Source organism: Antechinus flavipes, chromosome 2, assembly GCF_016432865.1.
Source record: "Antechinus flavipes isolate AdamAnt ecotype Samford, QLD, Australia chromosome 2, AdamAnt_v2, whole genome shotgun sequence".
Lineage (NCBI taxonomy): Eukaryota > Metazoa > Chordata > Mammalia > Dasyuromorphia > Dasyuridae > Antechinus > Antechinus flavipes.
The window spans coordinates 449,377,017-449,403,698 of record NC_067399.1 but is presented as its reverse complement, the minus strand read 5'-3'; the positions used below and the strand labels follow the sequence as shown (position 1 = coordinate 449,403,698).

Here is a 26,682-nt window from a genome sequence, read left to right as displayed (position 1 = left end):
CACTTGAATAAACTTTTTGTTTACATTTCAAAATTTTAATTTTCCCACTTTTTCTGGATTTTTAAGAGACTTGCCTATTACTTTCTATTTAATTTAATTGTTTTCATCTTACTTTGGGCCAGAAAAACCAGAACAATTATATGGAAACAAATCGATAAGTTTTTTTATGATTCTAAAGATCTAAGAATTGAAAATCTGAGAAGATAAAAGATCCAAAAAGCCATGGAAAACAAACCAGAAATCATATTCTTATTCTTTAGTATATTAGAAAAATAAATTAATTTGACTTTGATTAATATTACTAAGTGATTAAGTTTTTTGTTTTTGTTTTTCAGAAAGAAGGGGTTGTAATCTATACCAGTGGTGGCAGAAGGACCCATACCAATGAAATCAAATCTTTTGAAGCACTTTAGAAGTATGTGTGCCATATTTCATTGTGTTTTTCAAAACACTTAGAAATAAATACATTCTCAAATGATCCCACAACAACCCTGTAAGACATCAAAAGTATAATATTCACATTTTACAAAATTTTCATTTAAGATAAATATTAAGTGACTTGTCTCTAGTTACACAGCTTGTAAATGCAGAAACCAATTTTAGAAAGGAGATCTTCAAAATTCCATTTCTACAGACAAACCAAATCATATCTTCAAATCCTCCTACAAGTCAATAGCTTCACCCATAGGATACCAAATTTGAAAATGGATATTCGTCAACCAAGACACCAGAAAGCCAGGAAGACAAGGGACAGGCACAATCAAAATAGGTTATAATCATAACCCTTCCATTTGTCTTTCTTTTCTTTCTTCAATGTATTGTCAGATATAGTTCTAGTCCTCTAGTTCTACACTATGGATATCCTATATTTCTGTTAACAAAAGCTCAGGAGCATTCTGATAGGTGCCAGAATGCAGCAAAGATAAACCACAAATCCTAGCCCAATGCAATCTTTCTTAATATAGAGAAAAGTCTGTTACTCCATCAGTTTGCATTCTACTTCTCATATCTTACCCAACAAATCTAAGATTTACTCAAAAGAATAATAAACTAGGAGGCAGCTAGGTGGCACAGTGAATAGGGTACTGGCCCGGAAATCAGGAGGAGCTGAGTTCAAATCTGGTCTCAGACACTTAATACTTCTTAGTTGTGTGACCCTGAGCAAGTTGCTTAACCCCAATTGCCTCAGCCCCCCCCCAAAAAAAAGGAAGAAAGAAAGAATAAACTAGCTTTCGACATAAGAGTAGCAGCATTTTACCTAGTTGCTAGACCCAAGAACGTAGTAGCAAACTGTAATTTAAAGTTATTAGCAATGCCTGTTCATTCCAGAAGACAGAACAGTTTCAAGTGAAAAAATGTCAAGATCCAACTCATTCAATGTAAATCTTTCTATAAAGACTTAAGTAACATTATTGTATTTTTGTAGAACAAACTTGCAGGTGTATCTCACTTTACACCATAAATTCACGCCTAAAGAGTTGAGGATAAACTGAAATTCTGCAATGGAGTATCTCACAAGTATTAAAGTAGTCACCTAGGGAAATTCCATGCAGAATCCCTTTATAAAATGAGTAATGTTTTGTAAGACAACTCACTAAGTCTAAATTGCAAAGCAGGTGGTTGGTGTTTTCCACTGATGAAGTCTTCTGAGTAGGAATTTCTTATGATCAATTAAATCATAAATCTGACCTTCCTTCCAAATGTCTGCTTTTGCAATAGAGCAAATAACTAGCCTATGGTAAAAGAAAGTATCCTGGAGCAAGACACTTGTGTTGTAATTCTGGTTATATGGCAGGCTTCATGTTTCCCTGATTTATAAAATGTGTTGGGGTACAGGAATGAGTAGTAGAGGCAACTAGATTAGCTCTCCAAGGTCTTTTCCAAAATTACAAAACTGTTTCTCATCCTGCCCCAGCAACTTTATTTTTACAGACAGCTTTTCTTAAAATGGGAGCATAGTCATTCATAATAAATTAATAAATTTTTGAAAGGGCAAAAGATATACATTCCTAATAAATTTGAACTTTGCAATCTAAACTATGCTTATCTGTTTAACTACACAATCTCAGCCAAATGGTGCCAATACCTAATGTCTAACAGTGGAAGCAATGTCATACTATAAAAGACTTTTTAAAATTAAAAATGTTTATTTTCTAAACATATGCACAGATAATTTTTAACATTCATCCTTACAAAATCTTATGTTCCAAATTTTTTTCCTTCCCTTCTCCCTTGATGTTATATATCCATATGTTAAAAATGTACAATTCCTCTCACTTTTTCATGGTTTACAAAAAAAAAAAATCAGATCAAAAGGGAAGAAATGAGAAACAAAACAAAATGCAAGCAAACAATAATAAAAAAGAGATGAAAATACTATGTTGTGGTCCACACTCAGTTCCCACAGTCCTCTTGGCGCAGAATGCTCTCTCCATCACAAGTCTATTGGAACCGACTCAAATCACCTCATAGTTGAAAAAAGCCATGTCTATCAGAATTGATCATTATATAATTTTGTTGTTGCTGTATACGACGCTCTCTTGATTCTGCTCATTTCACTTAGCATCAATTCACATAAATTTTTCCAGGACTCTCTGAGATCATCCTGTTGATTGTTTCTTATAGACCAATAATATTCCATAACATTCATATACCATAACTTATCCAACTGATGGGCATCCACTTGGTTTTCAGTTTCTCACCACTACAAAAAGGGCTGCCACAAACACCATTAATTTCTTTAAGCCACAAGATGGCAATAATACCCATTTCTGACTATCTCATTGGAATATCATAATAATTTACATTTATACAATACTTTAAAGTTCAGAGAATTCTTTCATCACAACTACTTCAAGAAACCAACAGCACAAATGTTATTCCCATTTTTAGGGAAGAAACTAAGGCTCAAAGAGGTGAAATGACCTACCCAAAGACACCAAGCTAATAAATCCCAGAGCTGGGATTCAAACTTAGGTTTCTTGGTTGTAAGTTCAGTGCTCATTCAACTAAATAGATTACAATCTAGAGAAACTGACCTTCTAGCTGTGCCCCAAATGTGCTTTTCATTAGCTATATGCACACCTAAAGTGCTTTGGCTCATCAATACTGTTTCATGAAATAAATTCCTTACTTTCTTTAAGTATCAGACTCAAGTGTCACTTCTACATGAAATCTATATTGTATGGACATGTCTCCTTCAGCAGAATGTAAGCTCCTTCCAGAAGGGAATTTTTTATTTTTGTCTTTGTATCTTTGGCACTTAGCAAAGGGCCTGACATACAGTAAGTAATTAATAAATGTTTTCCTAACTGATATATCATTCTTGCTGAGAAAAAGGTTAGATTTAATCAGAATTTTAATAGTTGGGAGGGAGCACAAAGGTCAGCCAGTTCAACTTATAACTGACCAAGAAGTCTTTATACAATTACACTCTAAAAACCCAGCTAATATTTGAAAAGCCAGTAAAGTACAGTGAAAAGATAACACATTTAAAACCAAAGGGTTTGGATTTAAATATACCTTTGTCACACAGTACACATTAAGTTTGTTAAGGCAGCATCTATAAAAATGAAGGAGCCAGATCAAATGGTTCCTTAGGTTCCTTCCAGCTTTAAAATCTATGATGCCAGAAATGAGGAAGGGCCCATTTTTTTAAGAAGCAGTCCATTCCTCCTTGGGACATTACTGAATGTTGGGAAGATTCTCCTATGTTAAGTTGAAATTCCCTTTTCTGTACCTTTCTCCAAGTTTTGTTCTTTAAGGCAAAACAAAATAAGTCTATATTCTCTCTTGTACAAAGACAGATTCAAACATTTGCTTTTTTGTATCCATGAGCTGTCTTTTCTTAAAGCTAAATATCCTTTAATTGATACTTTCCTGACAATCCTGTGAATCAGGGAATGTAGTTATTAATATTCCCATTTTACACAGGAGGTAACTGAGGCTCAGAGGAGTAAAATGACTTAGTGATCATATTCAATCAACTGATAAAATGTCAAAGCAAGGATTCAAAACCAGGACACTGAAACTGTGGGATATCTAAAACAACTAGGATAATAAAAGAGATCAGAAATAACATGCAAGGATAAACTGATAATTAGGATGGATAAGAATAGGATAATGTCATGAATACTCTAATAGTTGTCTTCAAGTATTTGAAGGATTGTCAAGTGGATTAGGAATTCATTTGTTCTGCTTGGCAGGAGGGCAGAACTAGGAGAAAGAAGAACAAAGTTGTAAGAGAGTCAAGACAGAGCAATATTAAAGGAAAAACTTCCTAATAAATGGAAAAATTCAAAAATGGAACAAGTTGTCTCAGAAAGTGGTAGATTCTTCATTATTGAAAGTGTGCAAATGAAAGTTCCACTTATTGGGGAGAGTACAATTATCGACTCCTGTGCAGATTAGATTTCTTCAAATATGAAATTGTGCCATTTTATAATAGTGTTCAAGGTCACATAGCTATGTCACAGATGGAATTTGACCCTGTGTCAATTTTGACAAAAGGTTCCAATTTTATCTATATAGTGCCATCTCCTTAATCTCTCAAATCTAAGGCTGTTTGGTAGAGAAGGAAGAAAGAAACTAATTTAAAAGTATACATTTTCTTTCACTCCATCCAAAACTTTGAAGTCCAACTACCACTCACACTGTTGATTCAAAAAAACTAGTACCAAGAAAGAAGCAGGTAGAAGTGATTTTCCTCTGTCTCCATGTTTGATGAATCTTGTTTGCCATCACCCCAGATTAAAACCAGGTTGTCAACATTTTAAAGCATATGTCAAGTTGACATCCTTAAGGAAAGAATGAGTCAAGAGAAAATTTGCCAGAATTCTGATAAATGGAATCCATTGAAATATAGTTTAGAAACAGCATTCATATATTTAAAAAAGGAACTGCAACCACTGGCTTGTCATCTTCAATATTAAAATAGAAAAGATATTACATTTTTCTTATGCCTAAGACAATCAATACCTAAAACCAATAAATATCAATTCCCTATCATTTGGTTAGCATTTCTGAAAAGGAAACAGGATCAAAGTCCTTTCTATACTTCTCCCCTCCAAAATGTTCTCATTTGAACAAAGAACAACACTATCTGTATTGTGATTTTTGATCCAGTTTCAAGTACAAAGATAAACACAATACTGCTTTTTCAAGATTAACATGGACAGATAAAGGGTTAAAGCTAAAAAGAAGATTATCAAGTCCAATCTCTTATGCTTTTATATATAAAGAAACAAGAACTGGAAAGTTTAAGTGATCTGCTCAAAGTCACACAGGTAGTTAAGCAGAAAACCTGGAATCCAAAACCAGTTCCTTCTGAAATCAAATGCATTATTCTTTTCATGCTACCCCACACTACCACTTAAAGCCCCAAATTTCCTCTGCATCAATTTTTTCAAAAAAGATATTACCACTATTTAACACTTACATCCTTCTCCAAAGCCTATACCTCATGGCATAGAGGTAACCCTGAATTCTTAAAGAAATCAAAGTAGGGCAAAGTATGGGAAGTCATGTTAAGGAGAAAAAGGCTTCAAACTATTAAGCTAAGTAACTTATACTGCAACAATGATGAAAGCTTTAAGAAGAAACATGGTAACCTTCAATTCCATAGGATAAATGTTAACATCTTTAAAACTCAGAGAACGTTATAGTTTACAAAAAGACTTCTGAAATCATGCAGAACAATTACTTCATTTTATAGATAAGAGGGTTGAGGTCTAAAGAGGAAGATGACTTACCATAAGGCAAACAACTTAAGAGGCAGGTCCTAGTACTATTCCCAGCATCCTGAAAATGTAAAATACTAACTAGATATTACAAAGGAGGGTTTCAATAGAAAATGAGAGATTTTTCAAATGGGAAATGACAGAAATATAGATATACATCAATACACACAGATATAAAAGAGTTAAATAAAACTTTTTAAAGCAGCTTAATATGCAAGACATGATAGCAACATATTCCTGTAATCCTTAAAATCCCTGCTACCTAAGAGGCTGAGGCTAACTACTTCAATCTAAAAATTCCAAGCTGCAATTAGGGCTAACCGAACATTTATCTGTACTAAATCTGGCATCAAAATGGCAATTCTTCCTCCCAAAGGGGGTGCCTAACAAGAAATGATCTGACCCAAATTAGGAAAACAGAGCTGGTTAAGAGTCTGTGCAAGTATTGAGATTGGCCCATGAGTGACTTCTACACTTCAAACTGGGCTAGAAAGGAAATCCTACTCTTTTAAAAAAAAAAAAAAAATTAGTAGAGATTAGGATCCTTATATAAGGATTCTGAAGTATTGCTAAAGAATCAAAATAACGATAGGATCACTCTATGTCAGAGATGGAGTGAAAGCAGGGAGGAGTGTTGTGCTAGTAAATTAAATGTTTAACAACCAGCTTTCCCAAAAAAATGCTCACACCTTTAAGTTTAATCTAAATTATGTTTAACACAGCTTTTCAAAAAAGAAAAAAATCCACTAACACACCTTTAAATTTAATCTGAATTATTAACACTTTATTAAGTCTAACAATAATGAAACAATAAAGCAAGTTCTGATTTGTAGTATTTGCTGATTTTCACAGTAAATGCTTATGCTTTGAAAATTTACCACTAGTTTGAAATTCATTTGAAAAATTAACATTAACATCTGAACCAGTCAGAATTGACTCTAACACACCCTGACAAGAGGGCTCAGTTGCTAATATATTCCCATTTTCAGGAAATATTTTTCTACAATAAAAGGGAATCTGTCTATTGGCTATTCTCTGCTGTTGACCAACTTTCTGGAGAATCCATTATCCACTTTTTTCCCATTTCTATTAAGTCAGATCTTTATAAACTAACTTTGCTAGTAAGCAAAGATCATTCAAAGGGCATGTTCTTGTCTAATAATTATCATTTATAAATAAATGAATCAGTTTTCAGAGGTGTCACCTTTAATTAGACACCATCAAATCCTCCTCCAGTGTCCTCCATTGATGAAAGCTTTTTTTCTGGGAAGGGAGAATGAATATAAATAAATTTAACAACAATATATTAATTGTTATAGAGATAGAAATATAGCATGTGGTGCTTGCCCTCAAGTAACTTACAACCTAGACATGAAACCAGTCATGTGGAATGAGTAATAATAATGAGTAATAATACAAGATGCCATAAGGCAATATAGCAAATAACTGCCATAAGGAAGGATTCAGAGGAGGAAAGGAAGTTATGTAGGACAGTAGACTAGATGTTGTCAGGAGATAATAGTATTTCAAGTGAGCCTTGAAAGATAAGCACTGAAGAAAGGAACAAGATAACAGATAGGAAAAGAAATGGTATTCTATACAGGAAAAAAAAAAAAAAATGGCCTGAAGAATGGTCCTGGGAAAGAAACTGAGTTGACTTTTTGGTTGGAGTAGAGGATTAAAACTAAAAAGGTGATTTTCTTAAGTTTTAAAAAATAAATATCAATTTATTCCAGAATTTTTAGAGTTTTCATTCTATAAAACATGGAGAAAGGAAAAGTGAAAGGGAATAAGAACTTATTAAGCACCTACTATGTGCCAGGCACTGTGCTAAACACTTTACATACATCATCAGGTTTAATTAAAAAAAAAAAAAAAAAAACCAATTCTGTGAGACAGATGCTATTAATACACCCATTTTAGAGTTGGAGAAACTTGAGGCAGACAAAAGTCAAGTAACTTGTCTAGGGTCATGAGCCTAGAAGGTTCTGGACCAAATCTGAATTCAAGTCTTCCTGACTCCAGGTCCTGCGCACTACATACACTATCACTCCACTACCTCTAGATTATATATGGATATAAACTATATTAACATTTTATGGATCTAAGTTTTATCTCTCCAGCTGGACTATGTTATTAAGGATAAGGACTTCCTGATATCAGATTTTATCCTAATCTACTACTTGAGATACCAGATGAAATTAAATATAACTGCTTTATTTCCAAATTTGTTCCTACCAACAAAGTATTATACAAACAGGGATAAGAACACCAAAGAGTGGTTTAATACGTTGGTTAGTTTGGCTAACCTACTTATTTTTTGCCTTTGTTTTTTATTACAAAGGATGGCTTATGGGGGGGGGGGGGGGGAGGAGAGAGGTTGGGGGGGAAATCATATATTTAGAAATGACAGTGATAAAGAAAAAAAAATACTTCTTACAATAGATATAAAGGAACTCAGAAAAAACAAACTGGGTTAACCGGAGGGGGGGGGGGGGGGGGAAGGAGGAGGAAGGGGGAACGACTGGAGCAAAAAGCATGGCTTAAAACTATGAAAACACCTGGATCTTGGCCAGAAATGAGAGTACAGACAGCAGATATTAGTGAAAATATATGTGCAGAGAATCTTGAAAATCTAATCAAAAGGGCTTTATAAAAATGACTATGTATATCAGAGCTGGATACAATGAAAGCAGTTAAAATATAAGAATAGCAACAAAATGCCCAGAAATTCAAAGGAAATAAATTCCAAAAAGAAAACAAAAATAAAACCCAGTTTTATATGACAATACATAAATGCATAAAGTATTGTTAGAACCATAACCCCACCCTCCCCACCCCCCGGAAAACTGCATTTGAGAACTTTAAATTGACCCAATAATCCCAAACCCTTTTTGTACACCTAAAAGACCCTTGTCTCCTCTTTGGCATAACATTAGCAGCAGAAATCTCATGCAAGACAGAAGTCGTCTCTCTGCCAGTCTTTGATGTATTCCCTTAATAAATAGTTGCAAATATGTCAGATAAGGAAAGAAGCTAATCTATTTGATGGTTTCTGTTAAACTCTATAAAAAGCCCTAGGTTCTTTTAAAAAGCCCTATGTCCTTTTGTTCTGGGTCATGCGATTTGGATACCAATCTCAAGTGGCCTAAGTCGACTTTAATAAATTCTATGATTTAAACTAATATTTCTCAACTCTGTATCTTGGCACAATAGTATAGTTAACAAGAGAAGTGAAAAACTGGCTTTCACAAATATCACTACTAAGATTTGGTAAAAAAGGATCCATGGCCACAATATGGTTCCAGAAAAGTAAACATTATTCAAAAAGGGGAGATTTAGTATATAGCAATAAGGCATAATTTTGTCAGAAAATGTAGGAAGCAGAGGAGAAAAGCCTGGTAAAGAACATTTAAATAAAAATAAAGAGAGAAGGAAACAGAACATCAGAGAATACAGCAGACTTCCTGGGCAGAAAGATGGAATGGATGAGGCATTTAGGAAATCTATTACAAGGCTGGAATGGAGGTATGATCCAACACTGATGGGGAAATTCAATTATCTAGATATCTGTTGAAACTCCTTCTCTGCCAAAACCAAAAGCTTACCTTAATAATTTCATTCTTTAAAAGGTAGAAAAACCATCAAGGAAAACTGATCTTTTGGAGCTAGTTCTCAATGGCAAACAGAAGCTGACTGCAAGGATATATAAATGATGGGAATCTCTGGTAGAAAGCAGACATTCCATTTTAGAATTTGTGAGAGAAAAGAAAAGGAAATATACAGAGAATGTGACATGTACATTAGATTTTAAGAGAATTGATTTCAAAGTTTTTAAACAGAATAATATGTAGGACCTCATAAAGTTCTACAAAAGAAAAGTCACCCCAGGAGAAATGGGAAGCTCTCAAGAATAAAATTTCTATAAGGAAGAAAGGGATAAGTTGCCCAATAAAGCAATGTTTCACAAGCAATTCAATGTCCAACTTTGATTTTAAAGAGATGTACAGAAGATAGAAGAAAGGGATACAAAGCATACATACAAAAGAACTGCATAATTTTGGAAGAGTAAAGTCAAAAATCCCAATACTCAGAATGAGAGGCTGGTAAAGAAAACGAAGAACAACAAAGTTCTTTGTTTATTGAGGTGTTTGGTTTGTTCTTTTGTTTGTTTTTAAAGCTCTACAGAGAAAAGGAGGAGAATCAAAGAAGAGACAGGGATGAATACAAGAAGTAGTGCTGCTCAAATCTCAGTCTGCTTCTCTGTTCAGGAGAATGAACTCTGGCTATATAATAAAATAAAATAAAATGGCTAAAAGGAAGTAGAAATGCAAAATAAGCAGGAAAATCCTAAAAGAATACATATCTAGCTATCCTAATAAGTTCAAATCACCAGACCTAGACAAACAATTTCCAAGTAATGAATGAACTGTAAATGCAAAAATCAGGCTACTACTGTCAATGTTCTTTGAAAAACAATAGAAAACAAGAGAAGAGAAAGGCTAATGTTAATTTTCTTTTTTGTTGTTGTTGTTGAGTCCCAATTTTTTTCTTTCCTTTCCTTCCCTGTCCTTTCCCCAAGAGGGCAAGCAATTTGATATAAATTATATATGTATAATTATTTTAAACCTATTTCCTTATTAATCATGTTGTAAAAGAAAATTCAAAACAAAAGGGAAAAACCACAAATAAAAAAATTTTAAAAGGATGAAAATAGTATGTTTCTATTTTTAGCTTTTTATTTTGAAAATATATTCATAGTTTAAATTTCACCCTTGCAAAACTTTGTGTTTCAAATTTTTTCTCCCTTTCTCCCCACTCTTTTCCTAAAACAAGTAATCTAATATATGTTAAATATGTACAATTCTTTAATACATATTTCCACAATTATCATGCAGCACAAGAAAAATCAGATCAAAAAAGGAAAAAAATTAGAAAGAAAACAAAATGTAAGCAAACAACAAAAATGGTGAAAATACTATGTTGTGATCCACATTCAGTTTCTACACAGTATTCTCTAGATGCAAATAGCTCTCTTCATCAAAAATTTATTGAAATTGGCCTGAATCATTTCATTGTTGAAAAGAGCCACATCAGAAATAATCATCATATAATCTTGTTGCCGTGTACAATGTTTGCTTGGATCTAGTCACTTCACTTAGCATCAGTTCAAATAAGTCTTCCCAGGCCTTTCTGAAATCATCCTGCTGATCGTTTCTTATAGAACAATATTTCAATAACATTCATATACCATAACTTATTCAGCCATTCTTCAACTGATGGGCAGCCACTCAGTTTCTAGTTCCTTTCCACTATGAAAAGGGGCTGCTACAAACATTTTTGCACATGTGGGTCCCTTTTCCTTTTTTATGATCTCTCTGGGATACAGGCACAATAAAGACACTGCTGGATCAAAGGATATGCACAGTTGGTAGCCCTTTGGGCAAAGTTTCATATTGCTCTCCAGAATGGTTGAATCAGCTCACAACTCCAACAACAATGTATTAGTGTCCCAGTTTTCCCACATCCCCTCCAACATTTATCATTATCTTTTCCTGTCATCTTAGCCAATCTGAGAGATAGGTAGTGGTACCTCAAGAGTTGTCTTAATTTGTACTTCTCTGATCAATGGTGATTTAGAGCATTGAAAATAGTATATTTCAATAAACATTTAATTTCCATAGTTCTTTCTCCGATGCAGATGGCATTTTCCACACCAAATTTATTGGAACTGTCTTGGATCATTGTTTGGCTGAAAAAAGTTTATCATCACACAATCTTGCTGTTATTATGTACAATGTCCTCCTGGTTCTGCTCACTTCACTCAGCATCAGTTCACATAACTCTTTTCAAGCTTTTCATTCTGCTCATTATTTCTTACAGAATAGAATTCCATTACATTCATATGCTACAACTTATTCAGCCATTCCCCAATTGATGAGCATCCACTCAATTTCCAATTTTTGCCACCACAAAAAGCTGCACAAATATCTTCGTACATACAGGTCCTTTTCCTTCTGTCACTTAGTTTTCAAAATATTTTTTAAAAGCAAAGATTACAAGTTATAAGGTAGTGAGCCTGACTTCAATTACTGGCAAAATCCTAAAATATACTAAAATGGTTAGTGAATGAATATTGAAAAAGAAAGCAGTGATCACAAAAAAAAAACAAAAACAAAAAAAAAAAACAGCACAGATTTTTCAAGAGCCATTCATGGCAGACTAAATTTCATTTCCTTTTTCTGACCACATTTCTCTTCCTCACTTTGAAATTCTTTGCATCTAATTTCGAATCTATTAATTTAACATAACCAACATCCAAAGACACAAAAAGTCTTTTAATTGTCAAATCTTATTAGCATTTCCTTTCACCTCTATGAAGCCTCAGAGGAAAATGTCATCTCCTCAAGTCAATAAGAACACTCAGCACCTACTGTTCCTAATATTGCTCTCTTGAATTTTAGTGCTGAATCATTTGGACACCTCAAATTAGATGTCCTATAGGCACCTCAAACTCAATATTCCCAAAACAGAACTCACTTTCTTCCCCCAAAATTCTCCTCTCCTTTTCAATTTAACTATCACTATTGAGGATACCCACTATCCTTCCAGTCACCCAGGTGTTAATCTTGTACTCATTCCACATAACCAATCTGCAGTCCAAGATCTTCCCCAAAATGCAGATCTGACCATTTCATCCCCTTCCTACTCAATAAATTCTAGTATTTTTCTGTTACCTGCATAATCTTCTCTTGAGCATTTAAATTTCTTCATAACTTGATTCCTTCATGCCTTTCTAATCTTCTTATATATTTTACTCCCTTTTATAATCTAGCTATAATGGCCCATTTGCTGTTCCTCACACATGATATTTCATTACTGTATTGCACTGGAATTCTACTACATAATAGGTTGTTCTCTTCACCTTCTCTGGTTTCCTTCAAAATTCAGCTCAAATCCTATTTTTCTGAAGGAGAGCTTTCCTGGTTTGTCCTTTCCAAAATGGGTATGTGGGTGTGTGTATGCCTTTCCATTAGAAGGCAAGGTCCTTGAAAGCAGGGACTATATTTTTCCTTTTCATTTTATCTCTAGCACTTAACAAGGAGACAGCACCTAGCTTTAAACTTAATGCTTAATGACTAAGCAGACAAACTGATAAACAAACACTCCATAGTTTACCTAGATTTTAATTAAGCATTTGACAAAATTTCTCACGCTATTCTCATGAACAAGATGGAAAAGTATAGGCTAGAAAATAATACGTATTTTTGGAATTAAATAGCTGGACCCACAGAAAAGCCACTAATTAGTGACCTTAAAATGATATATAATTAAAACTATGTCTTGATTAGTACAAAGAATAAATCCCATTAACAGGTTACATTATTAGAATATGCACAGTTGTAAGATAATTATATGTAAAATGTGGTAATTTGATTCCTATCCCACTGAAATATGCAATGAAATTTTTTAAAGTAAGTTTTTTAATCTGTTCATTTATATAAAACAAATGATGATCCATGTATTTTTTATTCAAGTTTATTACAATTTTAGAAAGAAAATTCTTTTAAATGACTGAATATCATACCTAAATATAAGTCTACACTGATGATTGACGAAAACACATTGTTTATATTTTGATAGTGTAAACTGAACTATTTTCTCTTGCTTTAAATCTTCCTCTGTTGGTAAATGTTCTCAATTGCATATTCACATTGATCACACAATGATCCAGGGCCTTATCTAAAATCAGTAATGTTTTAAATGTAATGAAGTTGCCTTTAAAATATTTTTCAAAAGCTGAACTAAAATATTTGAAAACCAGTCTCTGAAAATATCTTTAGTCACTTGTGCATTAGTATTTAAACACTAAAGAACTGGAAGTGATATATGGTTGTAACCTTTTAGAGCACAAAGATTTTGAAATTGATGAACGTTTGCTTTAATTTAAAGCCTTTTTCATAATTATCTACCAATAAAAATATCAAGTGATCCTTGAAAACTTTAAATTCATGTTGAGCCTTTGCTTTCTTAGATTTGTAAGTTCTTGAAATCATCATTCCCAGAATAAACCTATTTCATCCACATTAAAAATTTGCTCAATAGAATATTATCCATTTTCTTGAATTATTTTCTTTAAAACATCAGGATATTTTACCTGTTCTATTTTCATCTGCATTGGCCATGTCTCAGGTAATTTTAACATTATGCAGCTGAATTCTATTTTTAGAGCAATCAAACCAAAGCTTGCAGTAAAATTTTGTTGATTACTTCATTTTTCGTTCTTTCTACTGCCTTAAACTTGAAGCTTTTTTGTCACAATCTTCAATTCACAAAACAAAAAGATACTATATTTCTAATATTTCTATTCCATATAATGGCAAATGACAAAAGCTGATGAAACTTTATTTTTTTTATTTTACCTAAACGTTTAAAAAAATTTCATTCCATAGATTCAGGAATTCTAGTATTCATCTTATTTTAAAGTTACTATAATACAGTCATGCCATTCAATTACAGCACATTTTTGTTCTAATGTAGTAACAAACTTCCTTCTATCCTTTTCATTAAGAGTTCTTTCTAAAATGATTTGACAGAATTGTTAGTAATATAATATGTATCACATTAATACAGGAGAATAATCAAGCCCAGAATAACTATGTAGCAGTATGTTAAAATCCTTACCTTGCTCTCATGCAGCACATTAAATAAATTTTGACTGGCATTAAACATGATGTGGTATTTTATAATTCATATTCAAACTTCATTATTATTTAAGCCTTCATTAATTGAAACTTAGTTGTGATTCAATGTCCACTTGAAACAAAGTCTCTAATGAAGTACCCCCAAAGGACTTTGGCCTTTTGTTAATTTAACATTTTCATTAGTTAAATGTTAAAACATGTTAAAAGTATATTTGTCATCTATGCAGGTATTTCAAAGCTATGAGGGATAATTGACATACTGGACAATAATGAAAATCCAAAAAGATCTTAACAGGGTATAACATTAAGCTATACCTAGTATTAATAGAGCTAAATGTAAAATTTTACACTTGGGCTCAAAAAGTCAATTCTACAAATATAACAGGAGGAAACATGGCTACCCAACAATCTAAAATGGACCTAGTTTGGGGGAGAGGGGATAGGAGGAGAGAGTCAATACATACTCAATACAAGTCAATTGATATGATAACCAAAAATAGTATTATTTAAGGCTACATTAAAAAGTGGCATAGAATTCAAGACTAGGAAAACAAAGAGTCTAATCATATTCTGTTTTGTTGGATCCTTTTCACTTTACATACCACTTTTTAGTGATCTCATTATAAACATATCCAAACCAAATCTCCTAAAATGAATTCCCATCCCACATCATCAATACCCTAAGACATTCCACCCTTCCCCCAAACTTCCTATTTCTGTTAAAGATAACACCATTCTTCATTGTGTAAAAAAGCTAGCTAATAAACTAGAAGTAGGTAACTTGAAATCTTCCTCAAGTCTTCCCTCTCCTCTATACTCCATATCTGATCAGTTATCAAATCTTGTCAATTCTACTTCCACAACATTTTTATCATTTCCATTCTCTCCTCTTGAACAGCTAGCACTCCAGTACAAGCTCTTGTTGCTACATGCTTTGAATACAGTCTCCTAAAACTTCTTCCTTTCTACATATCTACAGCAATAAACTTCATAAAGTACAGATGCTATGTTTCATTCCATTCAGGAATCATTAATAGCTCCCTATTACATCTAAGATAAAAGACAAACTCTTCAGCTAGATAGCAAATAACCTCTACAATCTAGCCCCAAATTACCTTTCCAGAAATTTCACATTATTCTTTTGTATTTTACATTCCAGCCTCCAGGCAGTTTCCTTCACCTTCTCCTGTTTGATCCCTTTGCAAAGCTTATCACTTTATTTTCCTGACATATACTTCCTGCTCACTTCAAATGTTTAGAATCCATAGCTTCTTTGAAGGCTCAGCTCAAGTGTCAACTCTTGCAGAAGCCTTTCCTGATCAACTAGGGGGTAGTTGTTTGTACTCTCATTATATTACCTTGTACTTTCTTTTCTGTGTAAAGTGGTATTCCCCAGGAAAACATAAAGTTCTTGAAGGCAGGAATTTTTTTTTCTTTATTTCTATCACGACTAGACAGTGCCTGTGATTTCATTGCTCCAGGGAAATCCCAATGAGAAAACACTTATAAATGTAGATCAGCAACACACCTCCCAACTTTTATTGAGGAGAGTTGCTTCAGCTCCACACTTATTAAGTAACTATTGGCAAGTCACTCAAAAAATTTAACTTATTTTTAATCTTTCAAACTAGAGATCATACTTACACACCCTTATATGGTTGTTTTAAGTTATGCTTTGCACACTTTAAAGGGCTATATAAATAAGTTACTATTATAATTACCAATTATTATTTCTCCAATAAATCTTTTAATGACTATTCATAGAAATTTCCACTGTATTTTTTCCATCTTCTATTTTTAACACAGGTAAAGACCAGCAAGAAAATATTATTCTACCTTTAGGTGGAGGGCTGTTGGAGTCTTCCATAGATAACTTCAGCTGCTGAATGAACTCACCACCATAAACACTTCTTTCTTGCCAGATGTTCAGCAATCTTTCTAAAGGCTTTTTACAGCCTTCATCTGCCTCTCTATTCAGAAAAGGTAAAAAGAAAATATTAAAATGTTACTTTTCATGTATTAAGCCCATTAAAAAAACCCTTAAAAATAAAAGATAAGATTTTTATTATAAAACCCCAGCAACCAAATCCAGGAAAGATGAACATTTACTGTAAGGAATGGACCAAAAAAAAAAAAAGGAATTCAAAAGTCATCCAAAAATAAAGGGATATGTCTTCTTTTTTTTTTTTTTCCTCTTTTGGAAATACAACAAAAGCCTTTAGATCTTTAGAGAAATTAGATCTCCAAAGAAAGGCAAGAACTCTGAACTATAAGAGATATCACAATTTCAGATGCTGACTACTTTGACTATTTTATAACAACACATCACCAATTAAAACCATTTGTGTTTTCAAGCACTGTAATGGAAATTCAGCTTAAAAAATTTAAGAATTTTAAAAGAAAACAAGCACATTTAAAAGTTAGGAAATTCATCAAAGCTCATCATTCCATAAAATTTACAATTTACAAATGCAAAGCGCTGGCTCACACACACACACCCTCCCTACGTCCAAGGTCATTCTTCCTCAATTCTTTTTAAAAGAATATTCCAAATATTTAAATAAATAAAAATATATTGTTAAAAATTTCCAAACTTTTTCTGAAATATTCAAATCTAGACCAAGTTTGTTTTTCTGGTTCAAAGAAGCTAGGGAGATTGCAAGCACATGGCAAAAAAAAAAAAAAAAGAATTTTTTGTAATTCCATAGCAAAAGAAAGGATTTGGGAGTTCTTTCCTTAAGCCTCTGAAAGAGAGTACTTTCTAGTAAAATGACATGCTAAAATGTTAAGTATAGGGGTCTTTGTTGCAGACTTTCAAAATGATAATGCTGGAAAGATCGTAGGATCAGACATCTAGAGCTGGGAAAGGCTTAAGAAGCCAAGTATGACCTCTTTATTTTACAGATGAGGAAACATCAGAATGAAAAATGTTATCCCGTCTTTTCCCTCATGTGAATTTTGCTGCTAAGAGATAGTCTAAATGATATTTCAAATAAATTCAATGAATTTTGAAGGAACAGCTTTTATCTATAGATATAATAGATACAACAGCTAAGAATATATCCATTCATTTCTGATTAATGTTACTGTGCTTAGGCCTAGTTAATATGTTAAGCTGTGTCCATAGCTTCAAAAACCAAAACTGCCACTATAACAATAGAGCAGAAAATAAAATTTCTTAACACTTAACACATTATTATCTACCTCCTCCCCCATTAATTCATTCATTTCACAAGCATTTATTAAGTATATACTATGTGCTAAGGACTATGCTAGGTCCAGAGATGCAGATAGAAATTAAATTTTTGTCTTCAAGACGAAAGAGGGAGGGAGAGAGATGGAGAGAGAGAGAGGAAGGGAGATGAAGGGAGGGAGAGAGAGGGAGAGAGGATGCTCATTCCATAGATTCCATCATCAAACATCACTCATATGATGGTGAATTCTGAAAATCCTCTCTCCAGTAACAATTTCTTATCTTCCCTTCTCTCTGATAAATTCCTCATAGAATAGTCTTCATTCTCATTACAACCTTCTGTCTCTCAATCCATACCTTTTTCGAGTTTAGCACCCCTGCTCTGGCCCTTCTACACCTCTCCCTTAATATCTGGATACTACTGCCAATAAATTCAACCACATATTATTCTTACAACTGAATTTTACTAACTTATTTTGCATCACTCATGTCTTGCCAAAGAGCAACTCTTGAGTTATTCCTATCATTCCTTGCTTCACTCTGATTCAAGTGTTGTTGAATGCCACTAAAAGTATCAGGTTGCCTGTATTCACTACAAAATATATTATCTAATTTTGACTTCGTCCCTATTATTCAATTGTTTTAACTCCTCTCTGGCTCTTCATGACCTTATTTGTGGTGTTTTGGACAAAAATACTATAACAGTTTGCCATTTCCTTCTTCAGCTACAGATAAGGAAACTGAGACAAACAGGATTAAGGGATTTGCCTGAGGTCACACAGCTGATAAGTGTCTCAGACCAAATTTGAACTCACCAAGATATGTCTTCTAATTCTAGGCCCAGCACTCTGACACCTAGCTGTCCTTGGTCTTAAAAATTCTTACATGTTATTTCTTGAGGTTTTCTTTGATTATCACAACCCCAAAGTAAATGTCCCAAACTCTTTAACTTTCTTAAGTCCTCAATGCCTCCTTCATCTTGATTTCCTCCTCTTAGCATGATGCTTACAATTTTCACCTTATTGAGAAAAGAGGCAATCTGCAATAAATCCATACCTCAAAAATCCCTGAATCTTTGATTCTCCTTTCTAAGGAAGCAGTAGTTCTTCACTTTGGCAAAATCAATCTCTCCACTTGAGCCTTTGAATCCATATTTTCCATCTTCTTTGGGACTTTATCGCTTCAATCAATCTACTTCTAATTCTCATTTTCCCAACCTTGGTGTAATTCACAACTTTTCCTTCTCATTTACCATCCATATACTCCACATAACACATAATATACTCCTAAGTAACTTTTCTAAAGTGAAGGCTTATATATCCCTTTCCTATCAAACAATTATATTTCTTTTGTATGTGCATATGTTTATCACCCTATGCTTGAATATAAACTCAAATATTTGGCATTCAAAGCTCTTCCTAACATGGTCTCAACTCACACTTCTATTCTTAGTATGCATTACTTTCTTAATCCTCCCTCACTCATCACATGGTTAACACACATGGCACACAGGAGACATTAAACCAAAGGTAGGGGAACCTTTTTTCTGCCAAGGGCCTTTTGGATATTTATAACATTATTTGCAGGCCATACTAAATTATCAACTTAAAGAGAATTCAAGCACCACTTTCAAAGAGACCTTTCTTTTTTTTTTTTAATAGTATTTTATTTTTTCCAAAGATATTCAATGATAGTTTTCAACATTCACCTTTGCAAAACCTTGTGTTCCAAATTTTGCTTCCTCCTTTCCCCTACCCCTTTTCTTTCCTCAAGTCATCAAACAATCCAATAGAAATTAAACATGTACAACTCTTCTATACATGTTTCCATACTTGTCATGCTGCACAAGAAAAATCAGATCAAAAGTGGAAAAAATGAGAAAGAAAAACAAACAACAACAAAGGTGAAAATATTATACTTTGATCCATAGTTCTGGGATGTGGATGACACTTTCCATCACAAATCTATTGGAATTATTTAAAATCACCTCATTGATGAAAAGTCAGGTACATCACAATAGATATACAATAAAGTGTATAATACTCTCTTGATTCTGCTCATTTCACTTAGCATCAGTTCATGTAAGTTTTTCCAGACTTTTCCGAGATTAGTTTGCTCATAAATTTCAAAGAGGCCTTTCTTGACTCCCATCAAAGCTGCTTGATGTTTTCTGTCTTTCCCAAATTACACTGCAAATGACTATTTTGTAAATATCAATAGCTGTACATGTTTATGTCTCCCAGAAGAATAAAAGTTCTGTGACAGCTGGGATGTTTTTGCTTTTATTTTGTATCTAAATAATATTATCAGGCACTTAGTGCTTGTATTTTATCTGAAGTCTCTTCTTAACTAGCTCTTTACAAGAGTGAATATCTAAATAACTCCTTTAGCCTTAAAAACAACAACAAACCCTTCACATAACACTATCATCCCCTCAAATTATCATTCAACATATCTTTTTTCACAACCAAACTTTTTGGAATCTTTACATTTTGCCTCCAATTTTTCCACTCTTCAATTCCTTGTGGCTGGCTTCTGATCCCATCATTAGACTGGGGTTGCTCTCTCTAGGGTTACAAATGATTACTTAATTGCTAAAGACTATTCTCAGTCTTCATCCTCATCAGCCTCTGTAGATACTCTTCTAGACCTGCCTCTTAGATATTCTTCTCCCTTTCTCCTGATTTTCCTCCTTGTGTCTGATCATATTCCTTCTCAGGTTCAAAATTTTTCAGGGACTCCCTGATGCATCTTAAATTAAATACAAATTCCTATGTAGGACATTTAAGGTTCTAGATAATTGGCTCTATCCTATATTTCCAAATTTATTTCATATTACTCTATTCTATACACTAATCAAAATAGTCTCTATTTCCTGCTTTTTTCAATCCTCATTCTTCTTGACCTTTCTGCTGATTTTGACACTCATTACCTCTCCTGATATTCTTTCAAATGTTTTCAATTCATATACCCTCTCTAGAATCTTTTTCTCTCCTATCTTTTTTTATTACCCAGTTACCCTGAAAGTGGATGTCCCAAAAATTCCCTTCTGAGCCTTCTACTTTTATCTATACTTTTAGATATAGGTAACCATGTCAGTTTCCAAGGTTTAATTATCACTTCTATGAAGATACCTCAGTTCTATATATAGATCTCCAATCTTCCCATTGAGCTTCAATCCTGTCAATGAAATCCTAAAGCCAAACTCTAGAGCACCCAAAATTGAACTCATTTTTACACCAAACTTTTCCTTCTTCCACAATTTTCTATTTCTACCAAAAGTACCACAATCATCACCATTCATCTAGTCTTTTGTCTTCCTTTGTATCCTTAGCACTTAACACAACACTTAACATAAAGAAAGCACTGACTGATCGTATATATTTATTAAGTTGCCAAATCTTGCTATTATTACCTTCAAAACTATTCTCAAATCTAACCCCTTTACTCCAATCAATCCATTACCACTTTGGTTCAAGTTCTCATCAACACTGATATTATTGCAACAGTCTCCTAATTGTTCTCCTCGCCATAAACCTTTTCTCACTCCAATCCATTCTTATAGATAGAGATTAGACTCAGGTCTAATCATATTACTTCCCTTATCAATAAACCCCAATGCTTTCCTCTTGCCTATGGGATACAAATATAAATAAAGTTTGGCTTTTAAATCTCTTTTTAACTTAGCCCCAACCTATCTTTTCAATCTTACTCTCCTTCCACCTCTAGGATCCAGCCAAACTGACCTCTCTGTTCTTCATATCTAACATTCCATCTCAGATTTTTATATCTTTATACTAGCCATCTTCCATGCTTGGAATATGCTCCCTCTTCACTTATGTCTCATAAGAATCTCTCTTCCTTCAAGATTTAGCTCAAGCATTACTTTCTACATCAACTGATAACTTCCTAGATGTAATCCTAATTAAGCAGCTAGTAGTGAAGTAGATAGGATGCTGGACATGGAATCAAGGTCTGAATTCAATTCTGAACTCACGACACTTAGTAGCTATATATCCTGGGCAAATCACATAATCTGTCTGCCTCAGTTCCTTCAATTATAAAAATGAGACTATTAACAACACTTACCTCATGAGGCTGTTGTGAAGATCAAATGAGATATCTGGAAAAGCACCTATAGCATAGTACCTGGCACATAATAGGTGTTATATAAATGCTTGTTTCCTTCCTTCCCTCTTTAAGTTTGTTGTTTTAATAAATCAAAACAATTAAGAATATGCTGGGTTTTTTAAATGATAGCTGTTCTCATATAGAACAAAATAAAGATATTCACCTAATAACATTATGATTTTGTAACTATTTCAGTTGTGGTTTCAACACTGATCGTTAAAATCCCTTACAAAGCATTCTAACATAAATACTATGTTGAAAAGTGACTGTGAAAAAAAATATTAAAATAAATTGCTGCTCTTGAAAACTGAGGACAAGGAACCAAAGACTTTCATAAACATCAGTCCAGTTTTATGTCCTCTGATCTCCAAAAGTATTTATCATCATCTAGACCACTTAGTATCTACTACCCAGTATTATTCTTTTTTGTGTATAAGTGGGGAAGGAGTACAGAGCAAAAATACTACATTTTAAATGACAACCAATATAATGCTTATTGTGAGCTAGTAGTTAAGTATACACTGATAATAAAAAAGTGAGACAGCCTCTCATCCAATGAGTCTGAATTCTACAAGGAGAAAACAATAGGCTCACAGATAATACAAAAGGTACACAAAAAATACAGTGATTGGGGGCTAGAGGAGATGCTAAAAATTTGAGGGAATCAAAAAAGTCTCTTACAGGAAGCAGCACTTGAACTGAATCTTAAAGAATACCTGGGATGAAGTCCTATCTTTGTAAACTCGGATAAGCCACTTCCCATCTGGGTCTCAGTTTCCTCATCTGTAAAATGAGGGAAAGGGACTAAATGTTCTTCCACCTCTGACATTGTATCATTCTATTTATCTTTTTACATATATGGTTTGTTCTCCATCTTCTCCTTCACACTCTCCACCTCCCAATCCTTGCAACTATATGAATACAGGGACCATTCTGTATGCCTCTTTGTATTCCCAGAACCTTGAATATTCAATAATTATTTATATGGTAAAACTAGAAGGGTACTTAGAGATTATTCAGTTAAATGTCTTACTTTACAGATAAGGAAACTAAATAATGATAAATGCTAACAAAAATAAAAACTAAATGCAAAATAACACATCTTCTACTCTTTCAGATATAGGAACTTAACAATTTTAAACAATTCCACTTTATAGATCACTAATTATTCTGATTTGAGATGACTGTCATTGCTGGGTGTTTTTGGGTTTTTTTTTGTTTTTTTTTGATGATAATCAAATGTAGTATATCAATTTAATTAAATAATCAACTGTTCTGCATAAAGTCATCACTGTAAAACTATAAAAAGAAAATAGGTATAGCTACCCATACAATTGAAGTTACAAGGTGACATTTTTAATCACAATATAAACTAGACTATAAGCATGTCCAAATCAATTATTAAGTTACAAAAGAAGGCATTGTCTTCAAATTTTTATTAGTACTGAAAAGACAACTGAATAGGGAAATAGATAACAGCACTGAATATGAAGGCAGCTTTTAAAAAAATTTAGAAAGAGGAAATAATACTGATAGGATTCACTTCTTCACAAAGCTTTTGGACAACTTTAATGCAGTACCCATGGCTTTCTGATGACTGATGAAAAATTATTTTGTGATATGTTCCAGGTCCCTTTCCTTGCCCATTTTTAGTGCTATGTGTTATATTTTGCCCCTTTTAGAATTTAAGGCTGGTTAGTTTTTGCCTTTTGTATCCTCAATATCTAGCATAGTAGGTACTAAATGTTTATATTTTTTAATGAAATTTTCAATCATAAGAGTTAAATAGATAAAATTTCATTTCCAATATTTCTCTCTAAAAAAAGTAATTATTTTCCAATTGTGGTCACTCTGATCACTTCATATAGGCAAATGCTCTAGGGAATTGCCTCTACCTTCTAAAATATATCATATAAGTTTGAAGATGGGGCACATTCAACTTCTAAAGCAATATTCCTTATTTTAAGACCTCCTATACCATTCCAAGTATTATACAGCAATGTGTTTAAGAAGAAACTAGAAAGATCCAGTTTTTAATCATATAAAAGCTAATTAACAGCCTTTTTCTTTTTTTAGTGTCATCAATTCTGAATTTAGCTTTCTTATGGAAAAGAAAGAAAAATAAGTTATTTTATAATATACTCAAATATTTTTCTATTTCTTTCTTTTTTTTTTTTTTAATTCTATCTCATTTCCTTTTTCTGATTCTATTCTTCTGGCAGAGGAAAGAGGATTTTGGAGGTGTTTTCTGGTTTGGTTTGGTTTTGTTAATGTCAAGCAATGTTTCACTAAAGAAAGGCCAGATTCTGCTTTCTCCCATTTCTCTTTATGAAAAAAATCTATAGCTGAGTGCTTAACTAAAAGATGTATGTTTATGTTTCCTAAACATGTTCTAAGCCATGAGAAAATACTGATACAAGCAATGGTTTTCCTTCTAAAATCTTAGATATGAAAGTATGCTTCAAAATTCTTGACAGAGGTCAATTTCTCATTAGGAAAATTTTCTTCATTCAGTCCCAACTTTCCTGACTCCTCTTTTTTTTCAGGTATATTTCACAACTACATACTAGTATTTATTAAGTTCAATCAAATTATTTTTAAATCCAAAATATCCTGTGGTATTTTTTACCAGATTCAAACAAAGTCCTTTGTTGACCATTTAAAGCTCTTCACAGTCTTTCTACCTTTTTCCCAATCTTTTCATTTTGCTATCTTCTGTGTACACAAAGGCCCAGAGATATCAGCCTACTTGCTGTTCCTACATGATACTCATCTCTAATTTCATACCTAGAATGTTCTCCCTCAAATCTGCCTCCTAAGACTCCAAGGCTATCTTCAAAACATAGTTCAAAAACCACTAACTGCAGGAGGTCTGTCTCATTCTCTCCAGAAACTGCTGGAATTTTCTCTCTGTAAGCTTATCTTCCATCTATTCTATATGTATCTTATACAAAGCCAATTTTTATACATTGTTCCCCTTTAGAACATAAGTATCCTAAAGGGCAAGAATTATTTTTCCTTTCTTTGTAACTCTATACTTGACAAATTGCCTGATATAGAAGTTAATAAATGTTTGTCAAATTTCTTGTGACATCTTTTTTTTTTTTTAATCACATGTAAAATCATTCAGAAGGTCACTTGTATCACTACATGGAACATGGTACAGTGGCTTTTCAGCAAAAACAAACAGGAAAAACTTAGCAAGACAAAACTAAACCAATATTAATTTTGCAAATTAGTAATCATTGTTTTGCTGATATTGAAACAAGTACTATGTTTAGTAGAAAGAAAAACAAATACTAAACTTTGTTTCCTGGAAACAGAGCAAGTATACAAAAATGGAGATACAATTTATTTCTTTTTATTAGGGCAGCAACACCAAAAACTTAGTCAAAGGACTATCACTTTGGGTTCTTATCTTTCTGGAAATTTAAACTAAATGTTATTTAGCATATTGTAGTTCACAAGTTAAAGACAGCTCAATAAAACTCAAGTAAAATATGACTGAGAAAATTATTAAGTTGTTGCATAATTGGGGGAAAGAGTATCCTTAGTAATAGTATCTCTTATGTTATGAATTGAATTTTCATTAATGTGCCAAAATATTTACATAATTGGGACAGTCTTAAAGAATTAGCTTGAGGGAAGACCATGGCCTCTACAGCTACAACTATCCTGAGAAAAACACTTAATTTTCAAGTAGTAAATGGTTTCATACAATGTAAGAAAAGAATTATAGAAGAAAAAAGCAAAATAACATACCTGGCAACATGGGAAAAAGCATCCACGAGGACAGATTCAAATTCCCTAGTGAATTCAGGCCCCTTCCTCTTACTGTTTTGGATGACATCATTTGCTAAGTATAAAAACGTAAGCTTTCTATTTGATTTTGCTGAAAGAAGAAAAGAAAATACTTTAACTTACATTCTAACTATAGTATTTCTCATTTCATGATCAGTTTCTTGTCAAAGTCTACTTACTATATAACAGAATACAAAAATATCTTTATTAGAGGTCAAGGACTGTGTATTTAACAAACTTCACCGAATATAGCAGCAAATGCACTTAAGATACCAAGGCTGGCCTAAAATAAGCATAAAAAGGAAATAACTGTCTTAATTTCTTCATGAAATAAATTAGTATCTATATCAAATGCACAAAGTTTAAAAATACTATCTTAAGAAAAGGCCTAAAAAGTTGAGAATTCAAAAACCTGATAGCATACAACAAAATAAAACCTTTGAATACATGAATATAATGCAAGGATAAACATTTCTAACTTTTGTTGTTAATTACTATATGTCCGGAAGAAAGAAACTAAATCAGAGCCCATTCTTGTTTCAAAATCCCTTGTTGTTATCCATGAAGTCACAGTTAATTTTTTTTTCTAAACATTTTTTAGATACCAGTGCAAAGCAATTGATTCTGTAATCCAAAAGAGAAACCTCTAAAAGATGCACTCTTTATTTCAAATGCAAAAAAAATATTAACGCTATGTTACTGTACTATTACTTAAAATTTACACATATGAAGCCAGGAAAATAAAAATTGTGGCTCCCACAAAACCCATAATTCTTTTTTTTAAAAATATGTAGTAGATGCAGTATTTCCTATTTATTCTATATAGTATCATATATTAAACCATAAAAACTTCATGCAGTATGACTTGAGTTACAGTTGCTTTGGGGAACATTACTGAATTTCCTGGATTCCTTACATATAAATTCTCAACCATAAAGTTGCATCACTACAGTTTTTGGTGAAAGTTGTTTCTCTGTTTGTTTTAAGGAATAAATAAAAGTGTAATCCAGACACCTGAGCACACTAAGTTTTCTTCAATGCCAAAATATTTGAACTCTAATGTATTATATTTCAACCTTTACAAATTTACAAACTAGTCTTTGCTCCATTTTTC

The 26,682-nt window shown here is 32.9% G+C and overlaps 1 protein-coding gene across 6 annotated transcripts in view; it reads right to left on the bottom strand.

Annotated features, from left to right (window-relative positions):
- Nucleotides 1-26,682, bottom strand: part of RPRD1B (regulation of nuclear pre-mRNA domain containing 1B) — a 76,865-nt gene that overhangs the window by 47,331 nt on the left and 2,852 nt on the right. For all 6 annotated transcript variants that reach the window (XR_007950862.1, XM_051979355.1, XM_051979356.1 and 3 more), the window contains exons 2-3: nt 25,530-25,659; nt 16,280-16,413 (exon numbers count right to left, since the gene is read on the bottom strand). Coding sequence is in view for 5 of the 6 variants with exons in the window: in XM_051979355.1 (XP_051835315.1) it covers nt 16,280-16,413; nt 25,530-25,659 (264 nt within the window). In the remaining variant the exon portion in view is untranslated. The remainder of the gene's footprint in view (nt 1-16,279; nt 16,414-25,529; nt 25,660-26,682) is intronic.